Raw genomic sequence first — 14,211 nt, 5'->3', positions numbered from 1 at the left:
GAAGAATGCAAAAGATCGTTACAAAGGATGAAAAAGAAGAAAAGACCATGATGGATGTCAGATGAGACTCTGAATATTGCATCAGAGCGCTGAGAAGCCAAAGCTAAAGGAAGAAACCAAGAAATCAAACAGCTAAACAGAAAATTTCAAAAGGCAGCCCGGGATGATAAAACAAGATACTATAATGAAATGTGCAGAGAGCTGGAGTCAGAAAATCAAAAGGGACGAACTCTCATACATATAATACATATAATACATAATCATATATTCCTTTCAAACAGTTCTTCCCCTCATCTGTTCTAATCAGTGTTCATTATCCATCTACTCTTTCCCCATTCCCACCAACCCTTCTATGTCTGTACTATTTTATAACAATGGTGTTATGCAGTATTTATCCTTTTGTGACAGAGATATTTCACTCAGCACAATGTCCTCAAGGCTCCCCATGTTGCACAATGTTTTACCATTTCACTGTTTCTCAGTGGTACATAGTATTCCAACATATGGATATAGCATCGTTTTCTATCCATTCATTTACTGATGGGCACTTGAGTTGCTTCCATCTCTTTGCTACTGTGAATAATACAGCAATAAACATGGGTGTGCATACATCTGTTTGAGCTGTCGTTCTGGTTTCTTTAGGGTTATTGTTGTTATGTGCCATTGAGCACCTGCAACTCACAGTGACCCTATATACAACAGCATTAAACCCTGCTCTATTCTGTGCCAATCTCACTGTCTCTGACACACCTACTCCCATAGCCCCAGTCACTGAATCAAGCCATCGAGAGTCGTCTTCTCTTGCGCTGTCCCTAGACTCTCCCAAGCATGACATCCTTCTCCAAGGACTGGTCCCCCTCCTTGCAACATGTCCAAAGTATGTCAGACAAATTCAGCAGCAGAATTGCCATATCAAATGGTAATTTCCAATTTTTTCAGAAAGAGCCAGACAGCCTTAAATAGTGGTCCCACCATTTTATATTCCCACCAGCAACGAATAGGAGTTCAATCTTTCCACAACCTCACCAGCATTTGTTGTTTGCTGTCCTACTGAACTTTGCTACTGCTGCTGGACTAAGCACACTTTTAAATAGTCCAAGTGTCAAAGAAACTAGCTCTATAAACCCGAAAAAATACACTAAAATGGATGAAAACCCACTAAGCTTTGTAGAATACTGGTAAAACAGTCAAAAAGGAAATTCACAATGTAACTTGCAAAAGGCAGCTCTGAAAATAATCTAAATTTACAGAAAAAAAATAAATTAAGCTCAATGTATTAAAATAAATAAGAACAGAAATTGAAAACTGAGAAAACTAGCAGTAAAAGGAACAACTGGGTATTTTTTTCTAACCAATAAATTAAGACTGAAAGACATAGGTGGTCTTGGGCACCCAAGTGTAGGCTAAGAGTACTAGACTTAGAACTGACAGAATGATCCAAAAAAGAAAATGTTATAAAACTAGACCTCATTAAAATGAAAAACTTTTACTCTGCAAAATCCCTCTTTATGACGATGAAAAAACAAGCGACAAAAATATTTGTAAACCATATTATCTGATGGAGAACCAGTATTTGACAAATATTTTTTAACTCTCAAAACCAACAATAAAATAGGTAATAATCCAAACAGATCATACTAAATAAAGCTTATATGAAGAGCTGAATTTCTTATAAAGCTAGGAAACAAGCACATTTTAAAATGTTAATGAGAGATCACTATACACCTACTACGACGGCCAAAACGACAAATAGTGATAACAAATGCTGGCAAGACAACCAGGAAAACTAGATCACTTACACACACGCAAGACTGCCGGCAAGGATAAAGCCACTCTAGAAAACAGTGCGGAAGCTTCTTTAAAAATTAAACATGTAACTAATCCAGAGAAATGAAGATACATGCTCACGTCAAAACCTGTATATAGTATTTTTTTCCTAGTAGTCAAAAGTATCAGTAGCATTTTTATTCCTAACAGCCAAAGCAATCTAGCTGTCTTTCAAAAGGTAAATGGTTAAACCCACAGTGGTTGTTTCCTTATATATCACTTGACAATATAAAAGGGATAAATTAACTTATATATGTTAACAACTTAGATGAATCTCCAGAGATTTATGCTCATTTTTTTAAGATACAATAATTTATACACAGTATGACTCCATTTATCTAACATGCTGAAAATGGCAAAATTATAAAAATGGAGAATATAGAAAAATGGTGACCAGGGATTAAAGAGAAATGCAATGGAAAGAACAAAGAGGAGTGGTCGTGGTCATAAAATGATAAAACGAAGGATCCTTGAGGTGATGGAAATGTTCTGTCTCTTCACTGTAAAATATCAATATCCTCCTTATGAAACTGTATTATTGTTTTGAAGAGAACTGACACTTTAGAAAACTAGGCAAATGGCACATTAATTCTCTGTATTTTACAACTACTTGCAAATTTACAATTATGTCAAAAAAAGTATTTGAATTTTAAAAAGGAATTATAGAAAAATCAGTAATATGGCCAGAATATTGATTTCATCTAATTTATAGCAACACCAAACATATTAAATATGCAAACATTACTATTTTTTTTTTTTAGCTTAAAAAAAAATCAATTCTTTGTCACATCACAACCAACTGCCAAAGACTCCCTTCTAAAAGGTTAGAATTTCAAGCTCACCTTCCACGCTGTCAGAACAAGACGTTCCAATGCCAGTGTCTCCACTGTCAGAAGCTATACTGTGTCTTCTAGTATGGTTATTTCGATGGTTAGATGGAAGAGTTGTGGCCTGCCACAATGATTCATTACCAGATAACCATGCTGATGAAGAGTAATCTGGGCCTACAAAAGGAAAAAATATGCTCCAGTTAGCAAATATATGTAATAATTTAGTAGTAGGGTAGAATTCTCCCCTATGTATAGCTGACCCTCCAATGGGTTTTTAGGGACAGTAAATCACACAGCAAGAGATTTGCCATCAGTCTCCTGCAGAGTAGGACTCAAAGTGGATTCACACTGCTTGCCTTTCAGATTGTAGGACAGCTTCTTACAAATAGGCTACCAGGACCCCCTAGTATTCCCCACAGAAGGTTAAACTCCCAATCAAAAAGCTTCAAGTGCAGCCACAATCTGTCTATCAGCAACAACTTGTTTCCCTATTTTTTTTTAATTTTTAAACTTTTTAAAATTTTTTTTTAATGAATGTTTACTGAGACTTTGGATTTCCATTCATTCATTGTTCCATTTTTCTCCCTCTCCAGTCAATCCACTCTTCTCTTTGAAAAGCAAAAGAAAAATTATTTCACTGCTATACAATCCCTCCCCCCAGGTCCACTCCACTATGCACCCTTAATTCTGGACTCCGGTCATGACAATATCTAATCACATATCCCTTTTAAACAGTTCTCTCCCTCATCTGTTTCAATACATTATACATAATTTATCCCATCTTTCTCAATCTCCCCCCAACCTTGATGTCAGACCATTTTACAACAGTGGCACTATGCATTATTTGTCCTTTTGTGACTGAGATATTTCACTCAGCATAACGTCCTCCAGGGTCACCCATTTGGAGTAATACTGCATGAGTTCCTTGTTTTTCAATGCAGCGTAGTATTCCATTGTGTGAATATACCACAGCTTCTCTATCCATTCATTTGTTGATGGGCACTTAAGCTGTTCCCACTCTTTGCTATTGTGAACAAAGCCGCAATAAACATGGGTGTGCATTATCTGCTTGGGTGGCAGTTATCCTTCTATAGGGTATATTCCCAGTAATGGAATTGCTGGGTTAAATAGTATTTCTATTTCCAACTTTTTGAGAAAGCACCATACAGCCTTGCATAGTGGTTGCACCATTTTACACTTCCACCAACAGTGAAAAAGGGTTCTAGTTTCTCCACAACCTCACGAGCATTTGATGTTTGCTGCTTTGTTAAATTTTGCTTTTCGTACTGGGGTGAGATGATGTCTCATAGTTGTTTTGATTTGCACCTCTCTTAGAGATAGAGATTTTGAACATTTCTTCATGTGTTTGTTTGCCATCTGAATGTCTTCTTTGGTGAAGTGTCTGTTCATAACCTGTGCCCATTTTTCAATTGGATTATTTACCTTTATTTTGTTGTGGTGTGTTTCCCAATTCTTAATGCAAATTTGTTCACTAGCGAAAAAGAAACCAAAAACCAAACTTTGGCAATACATATTATTAGTCTTTAAATGTTCCATACTCATCTCAATCTCACTGCTACAGATATAATCCAGCATTTGGGGAAATAATGTTATAGACAAAAATGAATTTTATTTTTTTGTTTCCCTTTTTTTTAATTATTAATTTTAATGGAAGTTTACAGAGACTTTGGATTTCCATTCATTCACTGTTGTATTTTTCTCCCTGACCACCCCTCCCCACCCAATCCACTCTCTTTGAAAAGTAAAAGAAAAAATCTTTCATTGTTATATAATCCCTCCCCCCAAGTCCACTCCACTATGCAGCCTTCATTCTGGACTCCTGTCATGACAATAATATCTAATCATTTATCTCTTTTAAACAGTTCTCTACCTCATCTGTTTCAATGCAGTATACATTATTTATCCTCTTTCTCAGTCTCCCCCCACCCCCAATATCAGATCTGTTTTACAACAGTGGCACTATGCAATATCTGTCCTTTTGTGACTGAGATACTTCACTCAGCATAATGTCCTCCTGGGTCACCCAAGACAAAAATTAATTCTTAAGCATCATTTCTAATAAGAAACAATTTAAAATAAGCCCCATATAAGAAGGAATTTCTGTTAATATGTTGTTAATATTATTATTTAAATGTTAATAAATAGGACCTTAAAAAGAAGTTAACAAAATTTTATAAACAGGGAATTCATATATAGCCTAAGGTTCCACACTATTTAGGAATTCTCTAACCTCCTTTTCTACCCATCTGTATCAATCTTCTTTCTAACCTGCAGTAATACTCCACTACAGGCAAAAATCACATACACCCAGTTACTGCCTTAGTGCTGCATCATGCACATACAATAAAGATTTATACCAAAAATGCACAGAATAACTGCAATGAAAGACAACAAACTATAACTAGTTGCTTTAGAATGCAGGATTGCTGGAGATTTCTTCACATTTATGCCTTTATTTTCCTTTTAATCATCATAGTTTACATAACTTTTTAAAAAGCTTTAATTTTAGAAAACATTTATAAATTCTCCCTTTCTAGTAACATTAGTAACTGCACCATTGCTGAATAAATATTAAAATCCTTAGAGTTCATTTTTCTTAGGGTGGGGACACAAACTTACTTAGCCTAGTACAGAACAAAATGGAGACAGTCTAATATACAAATCAAACTACTACTACAACTCCTGAAAAATACTCAAAAATTCATTGCATCAAATCAGTAAGTATAAAAAGAAAAAAATCTTCAAATTAAAAATTAAAACCTCTATTAGTTCTTTTGGCTGATATACAAAGTATTATTACAAAATATATTGACAATAAGCATCTCTGCTGTATACTTGAGTATTAACTGAGAAGTTGCTGTACTGTTATGTGCCCTTGAGAAAGAATCAACTCATAGGTGACTTTCCAGCAAGTTTTCAAAGGCAGTAAATTGCATGAGGGGAGATTGACCATCCTTCTCTAGGGGAGGGGCTGGTGGATTTGAACTGCATGCCTTTAGGTTGGTAGTGCATCTCCTTACCATTATTAGGTCACCAGGGCTCCCTTAAATAAACTTGCAGTAGGAAACCACCCAGCAACTTCCCAAGAGAAAGACTGAGAAATGTGCTTCCACAAACATCATGACCTAGAAAACCGTACTCTGTCACATGGGGGTGCTAAGAGTTGGAATCAATTCAATAGCAGATATTAATAATAATAATAATAATAATAATAATAATACAGACATACATACATTTAAATAATATAACAGGTAATTCATTCCCCTGGGGGAGAGAAAAATATGATACTTTCAGGAGGCTCGAACAATGAGCAATTTATTACACCCCTTGACAAAAAAACAGGGTGATCCTTCTTTTTCCAGGAAAGAATTTTCATCAATAAAACTCTGCAGGAATGAAGAGTTCTAATGACATCAAAGAGATTTGATGACATCAGATAGTTCACTGGATCCATCAATGGGGAAAAGAGATGTCTCTCTCAGAACTTAGAATTTTAAATTGTGGAGATTTTTAACTAATTTGCTTACAAGGATATCACTATGTTCTTATTTTTGCTAAGCATTTCCTTTTAAAGAAATCAAAACAATTTATCCAGAGTTCCCAAATGACAGATTATTTTTAAATTACAGTACTGTCTGCAGAAATTTATCTTCTCAAATCTCAACACATATTGTCTTAACTTTTAAAGACAATAACTTCTCTTATAAAAGATCCAGTATATTTAAAAAAGATCCAGTATAAATTATATGCCTAGAATGCTGACAGAAATTAACAAGTATCATTACTAAAATAATATTCTAATCTTTAATTTGGATTAAGTGAATGCACAGTCTGAGATTACATGTTTTGGCCCTAGACAAATCATTCCAGACTCATAAAGAAGCAGATATGAAATATGCTTACCACGTGAGTGACTAATGTGAAAGTTCTCACACGATAATTATAAGACTACACTACTGAAGTAGAAACTACTCAATTTCTAGGTATCTGCTATGCACTTAAAGAACGGGGGAGGAGTCAAAACTTTTAAAATAAGAATTAGTGATCACTAACAAAAATGTCCTGTCCAGTCCTAACATAAACACATGATTATGAAAATCTAAAGAGCAATGACAGAAACATCATTATTATTAGTAAAGCGAAGATTCCAAATGTATACTGGACCTTCTCTTTGGAATAAAATATTACAGTTTATAATACTCATATAAATCTTTTTCATAGAATACTAAAGGCTTAAGGATCACATTTAAAAATTTACTATTTCTCACACTAGAAACGAAAAAAATCAGTACTGAATAAAGGAGCAACCTATTTTTCTTTCTCTTTAAAAATTAGAAGCAAATAGATACAGTGCTCATGTCTGCCATGTTAATTTATCTGTAACTGCACATAGAATGAAAACTAGTCTTACAGAATTTTTTAACTACAAACATCAAGCCAGTAGAAAATAATACCATTGATAATATATGTACACTTTTAAGTGAAAAGATGCAGACATAATATAAATCTCAATGCATTTTTCCCCCCAAAAAAATTCAGGTTACAACACATTAACCTACTGCCAATGAATCAATTCTGGCTCATGCTAACCCTTCACTAGTTTCCAAGGCCATAGAATATTCTACGAAAGACTGCTCCATCTTCCTCCCATGCAGCAGCCTGCTGGTGGATTTGACTAGAGGGCACTTAACTATAGCAACTACCACCTTTAGAACCCAGTGCTTTGCACATGGTGCCACCAGGGAACCTTATAACCCATTAGCAGGGCTGACAGTAAACTTAAGTGAGACAGATTGTTTTTAATCAAACAGAACAAAAATAGTATCAAAGAGCATGTACTCTTACATGATCTCAGATACATATATGTCAGATGCCACAACAATCTTCTGCAAACTAGTTTTCAGCAGGAATAAAATTCAAGTTAGTCCCTGATCTCAAAGTTACTGTCAAAAGATGTTTGTCATTCTGCTTACATAGGTCCTAGGGCTCTTTATTATCTATCCAATAAAACTCATAAATACTTCAGGTTTGGGAGTGTACTTCAGTGTTTGGCAGTCTCATTTTCCAACACCGTGTGCAATCCCCTACTTCCCCAACCCCAGCTTCCTGATATACACTCAAGTGCACACTTACCCAATCAGAACCTCCAAACAGGCACTTTCATGACTTCAAACTGTTCCCTTCTCTACCTTAAGATCCCGAGACGGACCTTGCTCTAGACATCTTTCTTGATTCTTCCAGGCGGCATGTGAATACTCCTACATGGTGTACACCCAATATATCATCCAAAATTCCATCACTGCACTTACTAGATTATATTAACTGAGATGACTGTCTACACCCTCACCAAACTTGACATACTAATGAAAAGCAACTTGTTTCCCTGCAGTCTCCAGCACCTAGCACACAGTAGTGTAATTAAGTAGGATCTCAGTAAATGCAGTCATTATTACCACTAGACAACCAATATTGTTCATATAATAAAATTAGAATCTTGGAAGCCTTATAATTACGACTACAAATTAAAACAAGGGTATTTTCGGTGGTGGCTGTCAGTTTATTTTTAAAAACAGAAGAGTTTAAGCTATCCCTTGAGCCACTTCACATTTAAGTATCTATTTAAAGATCAGTAAATATTATCAAAGCCCATCCCACTGCCATCAAGTCAATTCTGACTCATAGCAATCCTAGAGGACAGAACAAAACTGCCCCACGAGGTTTCCAAGACTGCAATCTCGATGGAGCAGATTGTCACATCTTTCTCAGAGCAACTGGTTATGTTTGGATAGCAAACCCTTCAGTTCACAGACAAGCACTTAGCCACAGGGCCAGAGTTCCTTATTTATGATCAAAACAGTGTCCCAAAAAGCAGTACTTTAAAAATAATATTTAAGTGTTTGATGGCCAACCATCCTAACAGTTATGGAAAAAAAAACAAAACTTATCAAGAAGTTCCCCAGAAAATTAAAACCAGTATGTGTTGTTATGGGTTTATTAGTTAAAACAGCTTTCCTAGCTGTTCAGTTTTTACTTTACCATGTGAATTAGAGAGAAAATGTGAATAAGGTGTGTTAGCCTGTCCACAGTGGACTGGCTAGTCATAAAATTGAGCAGATCCAGCAGCAGAATAAACAAAACCTCACCACCAGCAAAGCAGCAGCAAGAGACTACAATGCATCTCAGACTAGGGCTTATAGGTCAGCAGCAGTCATAGCAACCACACTGAAGAACCAGACACTTGATACGAGATGTAACAGACCTTGGAACTGGTACACCACTGAACCATATCTAAGAGGCTTCGCCCAAGTTTGTGGGACGACTGGGAATGAAGAGTTAAACTTCCAGGACTAAGAGTCACACTGGCCTAAAGACAAGAGGCTCAAGGCCACAGCATCTGCAAACACATTCTAGAAGCTGTCCTGACAGTATTCTGCTACTAATCTGAATGTTAGGCTTTTGATTTCCCTAATATGGCTCGTGTGGTCTGTGAGCTATCACCTATCACATTGGCGTTTGGACCCAGTAAAGCAGTAAGATTGGTGTTGAGATGAGTAGAAAGAGGTGTAGTATTGTGGGGAGTATATCTGATCTCATGAGATCTGGCTTTGTGTTGTCCATGTTGTTGATGAAGACCGTTCTCCATCGTGGAGTTGGTAATGGTCAGATATGGCCATCCTCATTCAACTCTTGCTCTTTTTACAAAACCATATAGAAAATGTCCATTATTTATTAGTAACCAGAAAAATCCATCAACTGAAACATTTTCCCTTAACACGCTGCTGCACACTTTTAAATTGACGACTGTGGTTTGAAAAACATTTGCCGTCATTTGTGGCAACATGTTAAAATGAAAATAAAAATGTTATAATGAGTGTTACAGTATGAATCATGACCCCAAAAATGTATTCTACATCTTAACCTCTATACCTGTTGTTATAATCCTATTTAAGGATGGATTATCCTTGTTAATAAGACAGCATTATTGAGGTCTACCCAGAGTCATTATCTTTTAAGACATAAGAATTAAAAAGAAGAGATGGAGAGAAAACCTGGCAAGGCCCAGGAAGATCAACATGGGGCAACAGATCAGAAAGTCAGCAACCAATAGAGAGAATGTTTTCACCCAGAGCTAGCACTCGAATTGGGACTTCCAATCTTTCAAATTATGATAACATAAATTTATAGTTAAAAGTCTATTTTAGAACTCTGAGAAGTACTTAGGCAAATATTTCAAATAAAAAAAGTAAAAGACATTGAAATAGTACTATGATTCCAAAAAGACAGGAATAACTGTCTCCCTCTTACATAACATTAAGTAAATTATCAGTGTAAAACATTATTAAACCACAAGTTAAAAATTCTTAACACAAAAACAACTATGAGATAACATATCACCCCGGTAAGAATAGCCAACAATTTTTTTGGGTTCTTTTTGGGTTTTTTTTTTATTGGGAAAAACATATTGGGGGTACAAGGAGGTAAGGGTTGGGGGCAGAAGGGTGAGGATGGGCCAGGATGCAGTTGCAGAGCTGCACAGTTTGGTCGGTGGGGGGAGCAGGTGAAGGAAATGATGAGGTCCTGTGGGGACCAGATGCTACAGAGGAATGACAAGCATTTTCCAATGGTAATTAAACCAACTGTCGTATTGATTTGGGAATTGGATGCCGACTCTCTGGCTTCTTCATGCTGAACAGGGGCGTAGATGGGGGGAAGGGAGGACGCTTTATCACCTTACTGGTGGTCTTGGGTTAAAGCTGCTTGCCTTCTTGCTCTGTTAGAAGATATTTTCCTATCATTTTCTCCCCTCTGGATTGCAGAGTGTTCTCCCAGGTGGGTCCAGTGGGGATGGCTGGTTGAACCCAGAGGCTCCATCCTCCTTTGCTTCCTTAGCTGTCAGTTGTATTTCCTTTTTGTCACTGGCACTGGGTTCAGGGTCAATTCTGGAGTAAAACTCAGAGTTAAGGTTACCTATAGGAAAGGGAGCAAACCTAGAGAGAACAAACTTGTGAGTTACAAGTATAAGGGCTTTGAGGGTGTTGCTTTCAGGTTTACTGGAGGGGAAGGTGGCAGAAGGTGGCCTAGGTAACATTCTCTGGATACCCTAGGCATTCTTTTTTTTCCCCCCTTCCCCAACCAGGGGTCAGATGGTACAATCTGGGGGCTGAGGAGCTCACCCTGAGGGCCGCGACGGCTCACCCCAAGCCGGGCGCCGAGGGCAGCCCTCCCCAGGCAGAGGGCCGAGGGCAGCCCATCCCAAGCAGGGCAACACCCCCAGGAGCTGGCTGGTATACTCCCCCTCCAAGTGCCCCTATCCCAGTCTGGTCCCCTTGCCCGACTGAGGACTCTGTAGTCAGGGATAGTGTTTCCAATTCCAGCACTGCCACTTATACCGCCCCCCCCCATAAGTGGTCATACTATATTTTGAAGTAGGTGTCACTGCCCTCCCCCTTTATATATGATAAAGGGAACCTGAGAATTGTGAACAGATTCCCCACAGGTCTAACCATCTTTTGGCAGAAGCATTCAACAGAACAAAATATGTGGTGCATTTAGGATGTCGGTCCTCTTGTGCATGCTGCCACTGTTAAGGTCATCAGACTCACAGTGACTTTCAGCAATCCATGGCATAGGTAATCATCTTCTTTGGCCTGTCCAATGCATAGGTAATCGTCTTCTTTGGCCCATTTCTCCTTGGGAATCCTTGAATTCCTGTTGTTGATCCTCGATCTTCACTGAGGGCCAGTCATCAACTATTTAAGTGTTCAATTATCAATAAGCCGAAGTCTGTGGAAGGCCATAATGGCCCTGCTTTAAGTGGTTCGCTGTTCCCGCAGCTCACCACGCTATCTCTGCCTCTGCCACCATCTTGGATCCCCGTATTAAGCTTTTTAATAAAGGACGAATAGCCAACATTCAACAGAACAGCAAACATCAAATGCTGGGAGGCTGTGGAGAAACTGGAACCTTTATTCATTGTTGGTGGAAGTGTAAAATGGTGTAACCACTATGGAAGGTTGTATGGCGCTTTCTCAAAAAGTTGCAAATAGAAATACAATTTGACCTAGCAATTCCACTACTGGGAATTTACCCTAAAGAAAGCATAACTGTGACCCAAGCAGATTTATGCACACCCATGGTTATTGCTGCTTTGTTCACAATAGCAAAGAGCCGGAAACAACCCAAGTGCCCATCAACCAACTAATGGATAGAGAAGCTGTGGTATATTCACACAATGGAATACTATGCAGCATTGAAAAACAAGGAACTCATGAAATATTATGCAAAATGGATGACCCTGGAGGACATTATGCTGAGTGAAATATCTGTCACAAAAGGACAAATATTGTATAGGGCCACTGTTGTAAAACGGGACTGACATCAGAGTTGAGAGAAGACAGAAAAGGAGGGGAGAAATGATGTATATTGCATTAAAACATTGAGAGAGAGATCTGTTTAAAAGGGATATATGAATGGGTATTCTTTTGTTTGTTTTGGGGGGGTTCTTTTATTTCAATGAACATTTACAAAGATTTTGGATCTCCATTCATTCATTGTTGCCCTTTTCTCCCCACCCACCCCACCCCCACCTCCAGTTCGCTCTTCTCCTTGAAAAGCAAAAGAAAAACTCCTTTATTGTTATACAATCCCCTTGCAACCCCTCCAACTCCATCCTGAGTATACTCCACTCTGCAACCCTCATTCCGAACTCTTATGATAATCATAATGCCCTAAAATATATCACTTTTAAACTGTTCTCTCCCTCATCGGCTTCAATGCAGCATACATAATTTATCCAGTTTTTCTCAGTCTTACCCTCACCCTCACCCTGATGTCAGCCTCATTTTACAACTATGGCACCATACAGTATTTGCCCTTTTGTGCTGAGATACATCACTCAGCATAATGTCCTCCAGGGTCACCCATTTTGAATAATATTGCATGAGTTCCTTGTTTTACAATGCAGCGTAGTATTCCACTGTGTGAATATACCACAGTTTCTCTATCCATTCGTTTGTTGATGGGCACTTGGGTTGTTTCCAACTCCTTGCTATTGTGAACAAAGCCTCGATAAACATGGGTGTGTATATATCTGCTTGGATGTTGGTTATGGTCTCTTTGGGGTATATTCCCAGAAGTGGAATTGCTGGGTAAAATGGTATCTCTATTTGTAACTTTTTGAGAAAGCGCCACACCGCTTTCCACAGTGGTTGCACCATTTTACACTCCCACCAACAGTGAATAAGGGCTCCAGTCTCTCCACAACCTTGCCAGCATTTGTTGCTTGTTGTTCTGTTAAATTTTGCTATTCTGACTTGGGTGAGATGATATCTCATAGTTGTTTTGATTTGCATCTCTCTTAGAGCTAGGGATTTTGAACATTTCTTCATGTGCTTGTTGGCCAGCTGAATGTATTCTTTGGTGAAGTTTCTGTTCATATCCTGTGCCCACTTTCCTTTTGGATTATTTACCTTTATCTTCTTGTGATGCTCAAGTATTTTATAAATTCTAGATATAAGCCCCTTATCTGACATGTCATTATCACTTTTTCCCAGTCTGCGGCTTCCCTTTTTACCCTGTTGGAGATGGTTTTGAATGTGCATAGGGATTTGATTCTTAGAAGGTCCTATGAATGGGTATTCTTGTCATTACAGAAATCCAGAGTGAAAGCTGTATAGAGGAGTGAACTTGGGGGGAGGGACTGCCTAACAATGAATGAGGGTTTGTGGGGTTTTTTTCTTTTCAAAAAGAGTTATGTGGCGGAGAGGGGATGGGCAGAGAGAAAAGTGCAACAATAAATGACTGGAAACCCTAAGTCTCTGTAAACTTTCACTAAAATTAATAAAAAAGAAATAATAATACATGAAAATTCCTAAAATGATGATAAATTCAAATGCAGTTAGGGTAATTCAAAAAAATTACAGTAGAAAGTTAATACCATATGGAATGGTTAAAAATGTGTAAAAATGCTTGCAAATCTGAATGAAAAGGGAAGTGAAGCACAGAGGCACAGAAACAATTCATGAAAAAGACTAATGGGCCATGGGAACCTCCAACTTCAAGACCTTAAGACCAGCAGAACTGGAAGGTGCCCAGCTGTCACTGATGACTACTCTCAAAAGGATCCCACAAGGTGGCCTTGGACAGAGCAGACAGAAAATGTGGTCAGTTTTTTCTAAAAAAACAGCTTATTTTGTAAAATTTCACTCAAATTTCAACTGTAAAAATAGTCAAATGTTAATTTAATTTATCGTTTGGTAAGATGAGACTATTTTAGATTTTTTCAGTTTTAAGAATACTGTTACAAGTGTTAAAATACTTTAACAAAATAAAACAATAAAATGTCAAAATTATAAGTTATTTTTAGAAAATAAGCCAGATAAAATAGCAATCTATAAAGACAAAAATTATATGGACTTAAATTTATTTAGCAGACTTCCGGGCATATATAAAGGAACAATCTCCTTTAAATCCAAGTTCTGAATTGAGAGGTAATCTGTCCCATTCCCTACTTTATTATTTTCTACATAATTTT

General features: G+C 37.5%; 1 protein-coding gene across 1 annotated transcript in view; it reads right to left on the bottom strand.

Annotated features, from left to right (window-relative positions):
• The window catches only part of CEP85L (centrosomal protein 85kDa-like), a 152,825-nt gene that overhangs the window by 122,173 nt on the left and 16,441 nt on the right, over window positions 1-14,211 (bottom strand). Inside the window, exon 2 of the mRNA XM_006878999.1 lies at window positions 2,670-2,831. Within this exon, the coding sequence (XP_006879061.1) occupies window positions 2,670-2,831 (162 nt within the window). The remainder of the gene's footprint in view (window positions 1-2,669; window positions 2,832-14,211) is intronic.

Source organism: Elephantulus edwardii, unplaced genomic scaffold, assembly GCF_000299155.1.
Source record: "Elephantulus edwardii isolate Elephantulus edwardi_28Jun2011 unplaced genomic scaffold, EleEdw1.0 scaffold00002, whole genome shotgun sequence".
NCBI lineage: Eukaryota > Metazoa > Chordata > Mammalia > Macroscelidea > Macroscelididae > Elephantulus > Elephantulus edwardii.
The sequence above is the reverse complement of the archived record's forward strand: the minus strand, read 5'-3'. Positions and strand labels throughout refer to the sequence as shown.